At 32.7% G+C, this 18,673-nt stretch overlaps 2 protein-coding genes and 1 pseudogene across 2 annotated transcripts; 1 reads left to right on the forward strand and 2 right to left on the reverse strand.

Moving 5' to 3' along the window:
* Nucleotides 1–3,656: 3,656 nt before the first annotated feature.
* LOC128191404 (endosome/lysosome-associated apoptosis and autophagy regulator family member 2-like) lies at nucleotides 3,657–10,093 on the forward strand. The gene is made up of 4 exons (XM_052863464.1): nucleotides 3,657–3,950; nucleotides 4,040–4,127; nucleotides 6,898–7,092; nucleotides 10,017–10,093. The coding sequence occupies exons 1-4, from the start codon at nucleotides 3,657–3,659 to the stop codon at nucleotides 10,091–10,093; spliced, it is 654 nt and encodes a 217-aa protein (XP_052719424.1).
* A 2,005-nt stretch (nucleotides 10,094–12,098) lies between these two features.
* LOC128191186 (uncharacterized) lies at nucleotides 12,099–17,645 on the reverse strand. The gene is made up of 2 exons (XM_052863271.1): nucleotides 17,506–17,645; nucleotides 12,099–15,631 (listed from the first exon to the last, which is right to left on the reverse strand). Exon 2 carries the CDS (start codon nucleotides 15,624–15,626, stop codon nucleotides 14,571–14,573), a length of 1,056 nt encoding a protein of 351 aa, XP_052719231.1. The 5' UTR covers nucleotides 15,627–15,631; nucleotides 17,506–17,645; the 3' UTR covers nucleotides 12,099–14,570.
* On the reverse strand, nucleotides 17,092–18,087 carry LOC128191187 (uncharacterized; annotated as a pseudogene).
* Between the last annotated feature and the right edge of the window lie 586 nt (nucleotides 18,088–18,673).

An 18,673-nucleotide genomic window follows, 5' to 3' on the forward strand; every position in this document is an offset into this window, starting at 1 on the left:
AGTAAACAAAGTAAAGTATTCAAACAAACGATGTCCATTAACATAACGCCATCTAAAATCCAATTCACTAGAACTTTTCGAGGAGGCATTTTCAGACTTAAGTGAATTGACTTTCAAATTGACCAATCTATCAATAAATGTTTGTTTAGAAGTATTTTGAACAAGCTTGATTGATATTTTGTTTGAAAAATAAATACATACAGAACCGATCAAACATGTTATTTTAATACACCTGACTTGTTTGGCACAAATATTACAATTAAAAGTACTTTAATATCCCTAAAATAAAATTTAATGATTGTTTTTGATCTGTAGATTATCTGGTTGACTTTGAAAGTAGAATTACCCTATACGGACTTCGTAGAAAGGAATCACTCATAAACTAAACAAAGGATAACCCTGAAGGAAGCCTATATTTTTGTGAAAAAATTCTGAGGCCTCTACTTTTTTAATTTTCTCTTCCATGTTAATTTTAATTGCATATTCCTACAAAACTTCGAAAAGTACATATAATTGCTTACAGTCTGTTAAAATTTCATTTATTAAAAAAGGATTTAAATTATCTTGTATCAATTCTATTACGATAAGAACTCTGGGAACGACATGAGTTTATGGTTTAACATATTTTAAATCCATTCAGAGTTTAGTTTGCTTAACTGTTTTTATGAAACAAGATAGTGGTTCTTTTTTATAATTGAGGTAGATTGATAATAATGTACTAAATTGCTTTTTCTGTTTCTAAAGGTTTTTTCAATGGCAAAAATAATAAACAATTTTTTCTTCTGCCAACGTCACAACTACGTGCGCCTGAACGTTTTTATCATCTACATTTAAATTTCATACTATTTATTGTTATCTAAAGTTATTTAAAATGACGTCCATTCATTAATGGTTGGTGTAGGACAAACCGATGGTCTGCAATGTCTTCTGAGAACCTATCAAAATATAGAAGGACAATCCTTTTGTAAGAATTATACCATGGATACATATCAAGATCAAGAAGGACAATTTTCTTGTAAGAGTTGTTCCGATTACAAACAATGCACGAATCGAAGCGGACAAAAATGTTACAGATAGCTGTATCCTAATTGTTATTACCGCATGTAAACAAAAAGTAGCAAGCATATAAATTTTAAAAAATATGCATAATAAAACGACAACTTTCCATTTTCTTCTTCTTCTTCTTCTTCTTCGTCGTCGTCGTTGTGCTTGGTTTTATATTCTTATATTGAAAAAAATGATGGGTTTATTGACTAACCTCCAAATAATGCATTTACATGTATCAATAATACTTAAATTTCAGACCTGAAAATACATGTTAAACAGAGCGGTAAGGACGGAATCTATCAAGGGCATTTCCATTTTAATGATTGCAAGGGAAAATGTCAGAGAAACCCAGTCCGTAGGAGAGTTACTTTGTCTCATCATTATTACTGTAATTCATTACTTCGTCATTCATGGACAAAAGGAGCGCGATTCAGATAACGAAAAAGATTTCTATGAATATCCATTTGAAGGTCATCCATAGTGTCTCTTCTCTAGAGCTTGTGTTAATAATGTCTATAAAGCAAAGAGGAAAATCCCCAGAATAAACTTGATCTGTATTTATAGCATAACTGTGTATTTTGGCAATTAGAGATGCATATCATATTTTATTCCTGCAGATCGGAATTAAAATAAGAAGAATATCCTCCTTTCTATAAATTATTTTGATTGTGTGTTTGAGTTGAATGGATAACTTCCTTTTGTAAAAGGTTTGGTGTATTTTGTTGGCCAAACCTACTGCTGCACTGTTGATGATTTACTAAATGTATGCAGTCTCACATTTTCATGTTTATATTCAGTATAACTTCATCTGGCATTTTTTATAAATGCTCTTCACACAAGCCAACTGAGCTGCAAATGTGCTTCAGGTTCTATTCAACAGTAATAGTAATAGTAGTGTCATTTAAGGGGCTGTCTCAAAATCTTTTTAATATATATCAAATCATTGAGATAAATAGAACATCTATAATTGTGTGATTTTATATTTGCTTTACCCAACTTGTTGAAATGGTTATATTCGGTCGACAAGCCTCGCGAATATATAAGCCATTTCAATGAGTTGGATGAAGCAAATATAAAATCACACAATTTAGATATCCTCTATTTATCAGACCCATTGATTTCTCCCAATTCAGTACACAACTGCATTGCCGAATGAGTTTTGTTCAAACGTTTATATACTGTTGAATCATCATTGTACGGAGGGGGTGGGGGGAGTTCGTGGCTTTTGTGTGTAACCTCTGCCCACGTACGTGTATACAATCATTTTTTAAATATATATTTACGACATTGCTACAGGAAAATGTTGGCTACCCACGAACATTGACCCCCACGAATAAAATTGATTCCACAGTAAGCTCTAATTTTTTTTTAGATATTCTCCACACGTTTCCACACCCTTTTTTACAATAGTAGTCACCGACTGGTTATGTTGATCTGAAGGCTCATATTTATAACTTTGGAAAGGTATTGAAATTAGCTATTCAAGCATACTGTCATATACTGATTAATGCAAATCGCGCTGTGCTACAATGCACATTGCATATCGAAGGCTCAGCCTTCGTACGTCACAAGAAAGCAATTTGAGCATGTTGGTAAATCGTTTTAATCAATCGATTTAGTACAATATCATCATACCTCAGTGGTTAAAATATCGGGCCTGTAATTACAAATCATCATTTGGAAATCATAACTATTACCTAGAATTGCATATTTTCTCGCCTATTTTACTTCTTACTCATCATGTTATCTTTCATAATCAAGTAATTCCTGCTGAAAACTTTATTAATGTGTAATAAGCAACCTTAATTTCATCATATTGTCCATTGTACCATAGTTCACCTTCTCTTTATATTTAATTATTCAGTAAAAGGCAAGGACAGGGTCACAAACAAGAACGAAAATTATTATTACAGGGTGTACAAAATAAAAAAAACAAACAAACAAAGCAATCCAGTCTATTAACTCTAATCAGAAATTGTGTCTTATCAACCTTTTTTTATATACAAAGATCATAGAAGATTTTCTGTATTTCATTATATTAAAAGGGACCCTTACATATAATGAGGAATATCATACATTCGTTTTTTGAAATTCATGACATTTTCTGGATCTGTTCTTTCCTATTGACTGCCCTAAGAACTTCAAAACTATAGTTTAAAAAATCAAAGACTCTGTCACAACTAAAGAGCTTTCTTATGATAGACCAAAGAAGAAATCTATGATATAAAAAAGGTTCAAATAGAATATTTCATAAGGTATCGATTGTTAAACGATGATATTTTATGTTACCGACATAAAAGATAAATAATTAAAATATAATTAGTTAGAAAACCAATAGGATTATTATGCTATGCCGAATTATAGCATTAAATCATCCAATTACAAAAAAGTTTGAAAGTTTGATGTCCTTTAAAGTAGATGCACTTCCTCCCGGAGTTAATGTAGGATTTTATTTTACTACAACTGCATTTCCTATATATGGAGAATGATTTTCAAAGAAGAATCAATATATATTTTTTTCTAGCTAAGTGATTCTGTCTCGTTTGAAAGACTGATATATATATCTTATATAACACATAGCAAGCACTCAGGTTTTTAAAGTCTACAGGATGAGAAATATTTGTCTCTGGTTTTGCTTCTTTGCTTCTTCTGTTGCTGCAGATTGCTCTGAAAAATTGACAAATGGCTATCGTTTGGACAACTTTAATACAGAAACAATATTTGATATTGGCGTCTACTCATGTATAAAAGAATGTCTGCTAAGGAAACCTCATTGTCAATCCATCAATTACAACACCCAGCATTTCCAGTGTGGAATCAACTCTATAGGGGCTGATGACATCGAGTCGGAGGGAGTTCTGGACTCAAACAGTATCTTTGTGAACGTATTAAATTCTTCACGGGTATTTATTTTTACTTTAAAGATGTATTTTGTTCATATACAATTGATACTGTTTTCTTTTTAAATTATGAATAATATTTCTTTTCCCAGGAAAATTTGGGAACCTGCAAAGCCGCGCTCTGTCCTAATCTTCACAAATGCGTGGCTGCAGAAAAGACCAGTTTTTGCATTTCAACAGGTATATGTTGTTTTTACTGCTTAAAGAAGCCGTTTCTTTAAAGGTCATATGAAACGATATCCTGACCATATTGAGTTATATACGGGAATGAGTTCATAAGTGCCTATATAATAAGACTGACATTGTTTTTTTGGATATTTTATGCAAAATGTGAGCGCCACAGTCGATCAAAATCACTTAATCGGGAAAAGGAACACTGACTTACGCGGCTTACCTCCCTTGCTTATGACGTCAGTAAGACCCAATCGCCTTATAAAGCTATGTTGTGAATACAGATATCTATGTCATTTTGCAGCATTTTAAAAGAAAAAAAATACTATTTTATATAAAAACTTGTATAATTATACAATAATCACCACGTCAGTTTTTTTTCTCTCAAGAAATGAAATCGTGTGCGTTTTTATTTAATAGCGTGTACATATTCAGTTTCGAGACTGCACGGAGAATGAATGATTTTCTTCATAGATCCACATGCAAGTATAATATAATTTTAATATAAGCTATTTATATGTTTTATTTCGATCTTTTCAATGAAATTGACAAATTGAAAATAATGATCGTTTTTTCCCATTTGCACATTCATGCAATTCATATAGATTTTTTTTAAAACAATTTGTATGCCTCATTCGCTTCACGATTATATTGTTTGTTTCTTTTTCAAATTCACAAATATTTTACCATTTAATTATTTTTAGTCTAAGAAAAATTTCTTCAAATGTTTTGTTTTTGAAACGTGTAATTGAATGTACGGTGTTTTGATTTTACAACGTGTATGTGCGGTGTTTACTGTATTACTCTCAGATCCCTTTTATCTCACTCTCCACCGCAATGTTTCCTTTCGTTTTTTATCATTATTGATGCTTGTTCTTTAATAAAATCTGTTGATTATCTTCACATTCGTTCACAACTATTTTTATCAAACAACCGATTTATTTTACCGATACATTTCTAAATCCTTAAATGCCATATTTCCGCGATCTAATTTAATAAAACGTTAATACAGGTGTACACAAAGTATTTTCTAAAGATATTGCTACATGTATAGATCAATAAATCAGAAATTTATATTATTTCGAAATAAAATTTAAGAATGATTTTGCGGCATTTTATAGCAGCTCTTAAATACAAACTATGTACACAATGTATCAAACATTTTCATTGGCCTGCCTTATATACTTTTTTATGTGACAAAATAAATCAAATCCGAATTAAAATGCTTTAATTCCCTTTAAATGTAGCTCAATCATTATACGTACCGAAGAAGAAAATGATGTTTCTATTTCAAAAGGATAAGGATAATTCATTAATCAGCTGTTAATGTTGGAGCATTTCTTTCGTTAAATTTCCAGTGCAGTACGGGATCTTCATCATGATTTTACTCTAGTGAGAAGCTGATATTAGGTTTATTCATTAACGACCAATTAAAACTAAGTCATCTGTAGGCTACTACGAAATCAAATGATCTCATTTGAAAAGAAAGACACGTTCATATATGCAAAAATAACTAAAATTTAATCGATAAACTACTGTAAAATTACACTAGTTTTAATGCATTGTTTACGTCGGTGGGTCTGTGTGACGTCATAAATCCACAAAATCAAGAACGATAAGCGGGCAAGAATTTTTTCAGGTGCTCAGTTTTCACGGTTATTTCTCAGTAATGCAAAGGCAAAAAAATCTTACATCATGTATTTTAACATTTGTTTATACCAATCTTTATATTTATGAAAGAAAATCATAGTGTTAAAAATCGTTTCATATGACCTTTAATGTCGTATTTTGATATGTTTTTTAAATTGCAAATAGTGCTCACACGATATGACAGAGATATTTTACACTTAAGTTTTAAAAACATTCTAAAGAAAGGTTTACCGTTGATGTAATTAATTAAATACGGCAAATTTTGCGAAAAACGAGTTTTGGGGGTGCGATATATATCCTTATTAGGATTAATTGAATGCATTGACATGATAATAAGAAAAAAAGTTTTAAAAAAGATTGAAAAATAACCCTAAAATTTTATTCCCTTAACAATATTACCTCTTTTTAATCGGCAAGAACGTTTCGGGATTTGATATAAATAACAATATATACAAAATATATTTTGTGTATGTAAGGATTTTCATAAGTTTTTTAAATAAGCAACCATAATTGGAGTGTGGGTTGTACACTTATATGCGAGGTAAAAAGCCCATACTATGTTTTTGTTTGAGTATTGAAGACTAAATTTAATATAACAGGCTCAACAGATCGTTATGTGGCAAACATTATATTCTGTTAATTTGTGTTTATAACAAACTAGCAAATCACTTGTATTCTATTCCTTGTTAACAAAAATATTGCACGAGCCTTAATTGTTACAATAAAAAAAAAACCATGATCACAAACAGGTGATAAAGACATGTCTCTCACAATTCTCCAAAAAAATATTACCAACTAGTATATTTTAGCTATCATTGAAATCAGACTAAATAGATGTACTCGAAACTGCATAGTATTAACAGTGTCTGGTAGTCGATAGATATAAGTACAAAGAATGTCTTAGAATTCCTGCAATTTATTCAAAATCAACCTTTAAGTAAAAATTCATTTGTTTAAATAACACTTTCATCTTTTAAATTGATAATAGAATATCTGCTTGACTGGCTAAATTTCCTTATTGTTGACATAAATACCGGTGTCTTTTTCTTTATATATATTTGCCCTGTCATCAGCATATCAAAATCATAATATATTGCAGATACCCTTGACGTTTCTCTTTTTTATTTAGCTTGCAAAGCAGGTACCTACGGTAAGGAGGACCAGTGCCTGCCTTGTCCTGCGGGTCAATACAACGATGGATCCAAGCAATTGTGTTCTTATTGCTTTCCTGGAAGTTACAATGACGAAACGGGGTCAAGGTCCTGCAAACTCTGTTCTCCGGGAACTTATATGAACTATTTTTTATATGGAGAGAATTCATCAGGTAATACATGTATAACTATATTAATTACTCAAAAGTTTAAACTTTCATTAAACCACATTGTTTTCCTTTTTCGGTATTTTTCCTATGCAATTTAATTATATTTTTTGCTATTTTCCTGCACTTTTCACACCTAATTTAAATTTTGGTTCCATTTAACATTGAACTGCGTTGTCTTAGTTTTTTGCAGATTAAAATATCGTTAATTGTTCGAAGCGTATTTCTTTCGTTAACAAACATTTTTATGTTATTTTATTATAGCATTTCTTTGTCAAAAAACACCTCCAACTTGAAAAATTACAAACGCTTAGAATCACTCTGTCCATTAAGAATCATTTTTGGATGATCACCAACATCGGAAATGACAGATTAAGGTTAAGATCCATTAAATGAAAGGAACTTACATATTTCAAAAATTTTAATTATAAGTTCTTTTAATGATGCATCATATCAATAGCTTGGTTTCATGAGGTGTATCGAAGTTTAACTTTAGTAAAACTTGATTCAGCAAAGTCCTACGAACCAGTAGATTTACCATGCTTTATCCATGACTCTATAAAAACATGATTTCTTTTAGATGAATACTATCTGCGCTTATTGAAAATTAAAAAATACCTTCCCTAGAAATCTGAGATAAATGGATAGTAAATAGAGAAATCATTGTGAAAATAAAGTAAATCAAAGAAGTATATTTACATCCAGCGAGTATGATTCCTTCTATTTCTTTCGAAAACTTACAGTTAATTCATAGCTCTAAAGAAACAGCCAGACTGAAATCTACACGACCCGTTTATCGATTGGTCGAAATCTATACAGCGACTGAATTTCACAAGAAATTGACAGGAAACTGACAGGACTGAACACTGCACGCTCCGTTTATCGATTGGTCGAAACCTACAGCGACCTAAGAAACACACTGTACGAAATAATCATGATGATGTCAGTCTCAAAATTTCATAGGATACGATTAGGCTGTTTCTTTTAGCTAACGTAGTGATGTACATTAACAGTGATTGAGTTAATTTAACTTACTTTTTACAATCAATTTATTGATTAGTTAAAAGAAAATTGTAATAAAAACTATAGAATGCTTTCTTTGATGATTTATGCGGGTTATGAAGGTATCGACCATTGCAGAAACATATACTTTGTCTGCAATATCGACACCATGTCTCGCATGAATCACCAAAGAAAGCATTTTACTGTTTAAATGTCAACGCTATTAAGTTTTTTAAATATAAGAAAATCGTTATTAAGGGGGATGTGCGGCCATCTTGTACATTTGAGGATAAAAATGTAAGCATTTCTTGAAAAAGCTTGTTTCTGCCCAAAACTTGCAAAAGGTTGCCAAAAGATATAAAAGCAGTAAAAAGAAATTCTATATGTCATTTTTTTTTAAATGTATGCATACAACAACAGGACAATGCCTTTTTAATTACTTAGAACAGCCGTCGAATTGCGCAGCTACAGACATATTTAAAAAATCTGAAAAAATATTAAGGGGGTCTATTTGTGTCCTCTCTACAACCATTTGTTGCTTAATAAGTTGTAATTTTGTCTCAAAGTAGGGTATCCTATTTTTAAAATTGACCTCAATTCCCACAAGATATATTTGTCTCTGTCTATGGAGGTACTTTAAAGATATATTTTCATTGAAATTTGATGTATACCTTTTTTAACTTAAGACAATAACTTTTTGAACCTCTATTCCATCTCTAAAAAGAATTTACTTTAATTAATTATTTAAAACAATCAGGGACAGGTATAGAGATGTATATCAAATTCAACAATGAGTGTTTTGAATTGACATTTATTATTTTCTATAAAAATATAACGTCAGTAGGTCTACATAAACACAGAAGATCTAAGTAAAGACTGGATTTTTCAAGTTCTAAAAATAAATCCCATGCCGACTGATAAAAATAAGGTACCCTTTATCGAGGCAAAGTCACAACAAAAATCTTCAAAATAACTCTCAAACTGCGCAGTTAGACAGGTGTTTTAATTAATTAAAACGCATTGTAATGTTCTTTTATGAATAACTTGCATACAAAACAGCATGTAGAATCTCATATTTAATCCTTTCATATCTTATGTCACAGCTTTGGTCAGTTTTGGACAGAAACAAGCCAGTTCAATAAATGTTTACATTTTTATCCTCAAATGTATAACTTGGCCGCACATTCCCCTTAAAGATGCGAGTTTCGTAATTGTTCACTGCGAGGGGGCTTAAAATCAATTTGCTTCTCTCTATCTTGTTGCTGCTTGACTTTTATAAAGTATGAAGCACCAGGAAACAAGAGCTGACAGAGAGTTCTAATGTTTTGATCCATGAATCTTTTGAAACTTAAAATTGAGCTGAAGGACATTGGATTCTGCAACCTGAAATTTTAAGGAGTATTGTTAAATTTATTTTTAAAAATCCAATTTAACATTATAACAAACAGTTCAACAAATACTCAAAAGAAAAATTTTATTAGGACCTTTCTGCACTGAAAGTACAACTTAGAGAGATGTCGCTTTTTTCCCATTATTATTTTATCAGAATGAACCATGGTGCTTAATACAAACGTATTTGAATAAATAAAACCAAATTAATTATAGCCGAGTTCGTTATAACATAAAAAGGTGCAAGGTTTTGTTAAGAATGTTGCCAGGTATTCCATAAAACTTCGCTATATCCAAGATTTTGATTTATTTGTGTTTGTACTTAACAATTTTTTTGTCTTTCAAAATGAGCGAGAAATAAGTCCACACATTGTTAAAAGTTTAATTTTGAAATTAAATAAGCAGTGCATCTTGCGCTCAGGTCAATATTTTCATTATTGCTCATGCTTTAGATTCCTAAGAAAATGTGCATGTATAATTACGTTATTATCAGTTAGTTGTCAAAATGTACTGACTGAGAATTCTTTTAATTTTAACAGCTTCTTGCAAACCTTGCCCGGCTGGACATTATCAATCTGCTTCAGGTACATTTGGAATGAATTTAAATGCTATCTAGTGAATTTTTTCCAAGATGCAAATTTTGCAATTAATCAATAGTTTACCGTAAAAGTTGTCGTAAATGGTCATAAAGCACTATTTCAATTGCTAAAAAGCGTTTGTAAATAAAAACATTTCGCCGACGTTATATTTTTGCGATTAAAAATTATCCATCATCTTGAATTTGCATTTTAATTTTTTACTATTTCATATTATCAGAATTTATTCCTATAAAGTCAATATTTGCTGTAGGACAAACTAATTACCTGCAATGTCCTGTGGGAACATATCAAGATGAAAAAGGACAAAATTCCTGTAAGAATTGTACTGAAAATACGTTTCAAGATCGAGAAGCACAACTCTCTTGTAAGGATTGTTCAAAATACATACAATGCACGAATCCCAACAGAACAGAATGTCACAGTAAGATGTATTCAAAATACGATTTACTTTTGATAATTTAAGAAGAAATAGCAATTAAAAACGCGTCAAAATGACTTTTTTGCATCATCTTTCTCATTTTTTTCTTTTTCGTCTTGTATTAACTTATTTCCTTTTGTATTAACTGCCTATTAGACAGATCAAAGGATTTACATGTACCAATATTGCTCATATTTCAGACCTGAAAAAACATGACAAACAACATGGTCGCAACGGATCCTACGAAGGGAATTACGGTCCAGATAGATGCAAGCGGAGATGTCAAAAGAACCCTGAGTGTAGGGGATTCACTATACCTCGTTCTGACTATAGGTTTTGTCACACCCACCAACAAAGAGATCATTTTGAATCGGAGTTGACAGATTTCTTTGAATATCCATCTGATTGCCATCCGTAACGTCTTACTTGCAAGAAGAATGAAAAAAGCGTGCTTATAAATGTTGATATCAATGCTCTCAGATGTGATAAAACAGAGGGGAAAAAACCTCAAACCAAAATTGATTTTTATTTCTATCATCACTGATAACATTGTATTATGTGTATCTTATGACAACATGTTTTATTCGTAGAAAGTAGAATTAAACGGTTAAGAACTATTACGATCATGAAGTTTAAATTGTTTCAAGTAGAATCATCATTATGTTGTGATCCCTATATCACTGTCGAAAACAGGAATATTTTAAGTTTCATTAATGTAAAAGTTTTTAAGACAATGATTTTTAGACGGAGTCACGTGATCCCGTCTATTAGTTTCCTGTCAGCCGAAGTCTCAAACCAGAAGGCACGCGAAGATTACATGAATTGAGTCTACGCATACGAAAAGAGTGCAAGAAGTTTTCATGCACTTCAGAAAATATATGTTATAAAAAAACACACATCAAATCTTTTTAAGTCTATGTACAATCCAAATTCTATAAAGAAAATAAAAGTTTCAATGATCAAAATATTTTTGCTCGGATTCAACAGTAGTAGCGTTTTGTGGAATGAGTTACGTAACTGAATGCATAACGTCGTTGACGATTCAGTTGGTGAACGACGTCATTAATTAAAAGAATGGGTTGAAGGTTGAATCGAAATTAAAGATCACAAATGCAATGTGCCAATATTCGTCCTCGTTTTATTTTCGCCCCTTTCGCTCTCGTTGTCAGCGGGCGAATTTAAGGCTGAGCGAACTCAAATTTCTCATTTTATCTCTCCTTAATACAACTGTCTTGCGAAATCTAAACGAAACTTTTTGCAAGTGCAAAAGGGCAAAAATTACACGGGGCGAAAATAACCCTGTATACAGTACTACCGAACTTCATGTGCGAGCCGAAGTTAAAATCTGAACGGGTTATACACAGCTGTCTTACTTGTTAAATAGATTCTTGATTGGCTTCCTGTCTACTTGCGATATTCTTGCTGTTCATCTCTAAAGGAATTTATGTTAAAACCCCTTCTTAACCTTTCAAGGCAACATTGACGCTTGTTTGTTTCCTTTTAAAAAAAGACAGTAACACCTCGTGATTGTTAAAATATTGTCATTTAATTAAGAATGACGTAAAAAATATAGAAAATATAAACAACATGGAAGGTGCACAAACATTTAATTAAAACCAAATTTAAGAGTATAGAACAGAAAGGGTCTCCCAGCCACAAAATTGCTAAAACTAGTTCACATGCTATAAAACTACCAAAATGAAATACAATGGAAACAAACGTGGTGCATAAAAAGGCCATTAATTAAAAATGACGCAAAATTATTTATATTTTCTCATGCTGCACAACCTCACCGCAGCTCCGTTTTTGCTGTCTGATAAATGAACTCAACACTTGTGCATGATGAAATATGTCATTTATTAAAAATGACGAAAGTAAAGAAAAATATAAACAACATAGTAGGGGATCAGACCCAAAACTGTTCACACAAAATGTTAAATAACTTATCAATATGCTGATCCCCTTAAAATACAGAAAAACAATATTTTGTTCAAAATTATATACAATATATACAAAACCAGCAAAAAGATGGCACCTCAAAAATAAAATATGCCACCAAATGTGAATTGCATAATGACAATTGGCAATTCCATTGTGCCATCCAAAGTGAGTTGTGCACTTGTTGATGCTGATGAAAACACATACACAAATCACAGTTTATAGTCAAATGTACCAACAGTTAAACACTGACTTGGCATACTGTTACCAGCAGTTACACACTGACCTGGCAATAAGTGCATATAATTCATTATACTATAACCCGTACAAATGTAACATGAATGGCAATTCCAAGGTGATAACCCGCAGGCACTCTAACAGACTAACTATAAAGTTGTACTAACAATTTCTAAAGACACAATGTGCAACTAAAAAATAGCAGTTAAACACTGACCTATCATTACAAATTACTACACCTGTAAACATACTATAATTACAAAATTAACTGAGACACCCTCCTTATTTTACGCACAAGATTCTTATGGAAAAAGTAACAGACATAAAGACATTTTTTGGTACAGATCAATAGCAGCAGTTAATCACTGGCCTGCTATACATAAACTGCAGGGGTAAGAAAGAATGTAGATACAAATAATTACAGTTGAAACGATTGTATTCTAATATATATGTGTAATGCATTGGGGTTCCAACAGCCTAAATGCTGAATAAAACTCTCAGAATAGCCTAACTGTGCAGCATGTGTTGCTGCCACTATCCGAAAACGCCGAAGTAGATGCATGAGGCACTTTTCCTTACTGGACTGTTTATTGATTACTTCTACCACTGCCATATTATCTGACATAAATGAGATTTTTCTATTTGCCATCTCTGAACCCCAAATTTCCAAAACCAAAACAATTGGAAACAATTTTTTACAGCAATTTGCAAAGGTAGAGTTTGTGTCCACTCATCAGCAAACCATTTTGAACCAAACACAGCAGCAAAACCTAACAAATTCAGAAACATCTGTAAATAGTCGCGTGACATCTGAAGATTCCCATTCCTCTGGAAAAAGAACTGATTTTCCTTTGAAATTTTGAAGAAAATCTAGCCACATGGCTAAATCAGCTCTTACCTCATTATTAAATTTTTTTTTTGATAATAAGGTTTTTTCACACCTATAGTCAAGTCAATCAAACGACGTAAAAATGCCCTACAAGGAACTAATACCAAACAAGCAAAATTTAAGACTCCAATTAATGATTGAAGCTCCTGCAAAGTAACTTTTTTTACGCCTACTAAACTGATATACAAGAGTCCTACATTTTTCTAATTTGTCTGGTGGCAGCGGACTCATCATATCAATAGAATCAACCTAAAATACCATAAATGGTGATGCATGTTACTGGCCAGAAAGTTTTCTTATCATCAATTGGAATATTAATCCTTCCACATAAATCAAAAAATTCATCAAATGATTTTTACATTTTTCAGACTGAGGAGGTCCAATAAAAAAGAAATCATCCAACATATGAGACATACCCCCTGCTTCTAGCTTGTTTAACATAACCCATTGAAGAGCTGTACCTAACTTCTCAAATATTTGAGAAGAGCTACTTGTCCCCAGTGGCAAACAGCGTTCGTAGTAGAACTGACCTTTCCAAGTAAAACCCAAAAAATGATAATCCTTTGGGTTCACGGGGATTATTCTGAAGTCATACTTTATATCTGTTTTAGCCATAAGTGAAACCATCCCATATTGATGCACCAAACTGAGTATCGTATCAATTGAAACATAATGAACCTGAGAGTATTCCCTAGGTATATTAGAATTAACTGAGTCCTGAGCAGGAAAGGATAAATCATGAATGATTCGAAACTTGTTTTGCTCGGATTTTGGTACAACCCCCAGAGGAGAAGTTTTAAAATGAGGTAAAGGGGGTCTTGTGAATGGGCCAGATATCCTCTGCTTACTTAAACCCGTATGAATGTAATCTTCAATAACTTCTGGGTGCTCATATGTAGACTTATGATTATGAGGAGGATGAATGGAAGGGGACTTAACACAGCCTCATCTACACCCAAATGTAAAGCCATTCACTTACAATTTTAATTCATCTGCCTCATAACCTAATAGTTCATTGTGAAGTCTTAACGGGTTTACTGGAGTTGGAAGAACCAGCGCCATTCCTGTTTGATGTAATAGATTTGGATGACATGTTTCTACACTGAAATCGGGGGTGGGGTCCACTACAGGCTTGGCAAGTATGGGCGAATCGACAGGGTAGGGAGTTACATTTTTGCCCATTGTTATAATTGTAGCACTGTTTTGCCCGAAAGGGCTGCTGTTTACCATTATAAGCTTGGAATTGGGTAGGAGACTTTAAACCCATAGAGGCTACCTTAAGTCGCAACTCTGTTACTACTCTCTCCCACGGCAGGAGGGATGTCTCTCTTATTTTCCTAAATGACTCATCATACATTCTCCAGGGTTGGTCCCCATGAAGCTTGTGAATCTCCCTAATTGTAAACATGTATTTTAACAGATTGCATGCCTCATGGGGAAATTTCTGTAAGTAAATTGTACTGAATACCAGAAAAGCATCTGTCCATTGATGGATTGTAATAGGTGTTTTATGTGAAGCCGCTTGTTGTAGCTCAATTTTCCCCGCTTGTACCACAATTGAAAGGGGTTCATCTCCTGAGGTCGGCAATAAATTTTTTAAGTCAACAAATTCATTGTTCCAAATTTTAAGTTTCAGTTTGGAGGAAACTGATGCTCCTAGAGGCACACAATCTGATAAGTGGATTTGAGGGCTACTAAAGCATGCAAAACTACTAATCGTACTCTGAGATAAATTGCCTGCGGGCTCACCTGTGAACACATTATCCAGTAATGTTCCCAGTCCCAGTTCCCCAACTACCGGTGCAGTATCCTCAACAGAATTCACCATTGGAGGTTGCCCAACCTTTTCACCGATGTTTTGTTTCTCACTAGCAGCTTTTTGGTTTACAATTTCTTTTGCCAGTAGTTCATAATCAAGATTTGATAGCACATTGACAGTGTCAGTCTCCGCCTGTTTTCGGGTTCTTTTTTGCCCTTTTTGCCCATTATGTACTTCAGTTGGTGGTGTTGGTGGTGGTACTCCTCCCGTTGCCACATCATCTCTCCTGGCTCTCTTTTTGGGTGGCATAATGGCTAAATATATAATAAGAATAATAAGTATGAATCCTATCCTTTCACATATATGATTAGCCTAACCCATAAGCATTTTTTCCTAATAACTTTTGCATTAACAGATGATTTCAACCATGTACTTGGTATTTTGACCTGATAGTTAAGCGAATACCAACACAGATTTTGATATACATGTACATGTTAACATAAAATTCATAATAATAGGAACATGTCCCACTGACCATATGGGTAACACAGACCCAATGTTCCTTCATCATTATTAGTACATGTAGATTCAAACATTATGTAACTAAATAGTCCCAATATGACTTTAATTACATAACATTATAAACATTAAATTCATAATTGTAAGGAACATGTCCCACTGACCATATGGGTAACACAGACCCAATGTTCCTTCATTAATATAAGTACATGTAGATTCAAACATTATGTAACTAAATAGTCCCAACATGACTTTAATTACATAACATTATAAACATTAAATTCATAATTGTAAGGAACATGTCCCACTGACCATATGGGTAACACAGACCCAATGTTCCTTCATCATTATTAGTACATGTATGTAACTAAATAGTCCATCATGACTTTAATTACATAACATTATTAACATTAAATTCATAATTGTAAGGAACATGTCCCACTGACCATATGGGTAACACAGACCCAATGTTCCTTCATCATTATTAGTACATGTAGATTCAAACATTATGTAATTAAATAGTCCCAACATGACTTTAATTACATAACATTATAAACATTAAATTCATAATTGTAAGGAACATGTCCCACTGACCATATGGGTAACACAGACCCAATGTTCCTTCATCATTATTAGTACATGTATGTAACTAAATAGTCCCTCATGACTTTAATTACATAACATTATTAACATTAAATTCATAATTGTAAGGAACATGTCCCACTGACCATATGGGTAACACAGACCCAATGTTCCTTCATCATTATTAGTACATGTAGATTCAAACATTATGTAATTAAATAGTCCCAACATGACTTTAATTACATAACATTATAAACATTAAATTCATAATTGTAAGGAACATGTCCCACTGACCATATGGGTAACACAGACCCAATGTTCCTTCATCATTATTAGTACATGTATGTAACTAAATAGTCCATCATGACTTTAATTACATAACATTATTAACATTAAATTCATAATTGTAAGGAACATGTCCCACTGACCATATGGGTAACACAGACCCAATGTTCCTTCATCATTATTAGTACATGTAGATTCAAACATTATGTAATTAAATAGTCCCAACATGACTTTAATTACATAACATTATAAACATTAAATTCATAATTGTAAGGAACATGTCCCACTGACCATATGGGTAACACAGACCCAATGTTCCTTCATCATTATTAGTACATCTATGTAACTAAATAGTCCCAACATGACTTTAATTACATAACATTATTAACATTAAATTCATAATTGTAAGGAACATGTCCCACTGACCATATGGGTAACACAGACCCAATGTTCCTTCATCATTATTAGTACATGTAGATCCAAACATTCATGTAACTAAATAGTCTCAACATGATTTTTAATTACATGTTAACATTAAATTCATAATTGGAAGGAAACATGTCCCACTGGCCATATGGGTAACACAGACCCAAAAATGAAAGGTAAAACTTGAACTGATACTCATCAACATGAAAAAATTACGCATTTAAATTTCAGGGAGTTAAGACATAAACTGCCCTTACACTGTCTTAATTAAAACAAATAAAATGTAAATATATATAAATATGGATATATATATTCACATATCATTGAATATCATTATTCTAGAGTGGTAGCACATAAGATCTAAAATCATACTGGCCTCAAAACTTTTGAGTGCAGGATCACCGCATTCCTAATGCTGCGGCGAAACTTCCTCATGGGCTGGTCCTCGGCAGGGGTACACAGCAGATGGACACCATCCGGGCCTAAATAATGAAAGTCCTTCCAAAACCCCCGATGTCCCCAGAAATAAATTCCACCAAGGGGCTCAGCAAAACGTTTCAAATGTTCATTAGTCTGAACCACAAAGACGTTAAAATTTTTGGCATGATGCAAACTGCATTCGGCGAATTAACTGGTCTATTATCACTTATTTTACTCCAACACCATCTCTTAAATACTGTCCAACAGATATAATGTCCCTAGCTAATTTCTCACTGTTTGTACTTTCACAGATATCATTTCCACCAATCTGTAAAAACACCACATCAGAAATTGAGTCAAAATGCAGAATCTCCGCCCTAAAGACACGCTTGCTTAATCTCAAACCGCCTTTTCCTCTAAATGATACTTTAAACACTTTAGGGTCTAAATTCAGATTGTCTGTTTCTGTCTGCATACAATAATCTCTTAATCTTCTGATGTAAGAATGTCCAATCACGCACGCATTTAAAATACTCATTGTTTACATATTGTACCCCAACCGAAACCAGCAGAAATAATCATGCGATATCGCATACAACAAAAAACTAGAAACTGCGTTTCAAAAACCTACTATATCAAAACATTACTCGTGCTAACACTCTCATAGATGAAGACAGAATGACCCTACTCTCACTGGTCAGATACTGACCGCATCAAACCACGTGACCGTATCGCTTAATTTGATTGGCTATTAGATTAAATTTGGGGAGAATTACACCATGGAATTTTTAGCAATTACATAATAGGTCACTGGGAGGTTTTTAGACTAGGAATTTGGGCTAAAAATAGACATGGACAGTGACCACTGCAGGGAAATTACATAATATGGCCAACGACCTCTAGAAGGCCTGGGAAAGAAATGCAACTTATCTAATCAAACATAAACATGAAAAATACAATAAATCAGCAAATAAAATTATAGCATTCAACACATAAATACAATTATTAACATAATTGTTGTTAGAACATATAAACATAAACAAAAGTGGCTGGAAGATCCACAAACATTTGACTACAAAAAAAATTGAAGATTATATAACAAAGGGGTCTCGCAGCAACAAAAT

Source organism: Crassostrea angulata, chromosome 7, assembly GCF_025612915.1.
Source record: "Crassostrea angulata isolate pt1a10 chromosome 7, ASM2561291v2, whole genome shotgun sequence".
In the NCBI taxonomy this organism is placed as follows: Eukaryota; Metazoa; Mollusca; class Bivalvia; order Ostreida; family Ostreidae; genus Magallana; species Magallana angulata.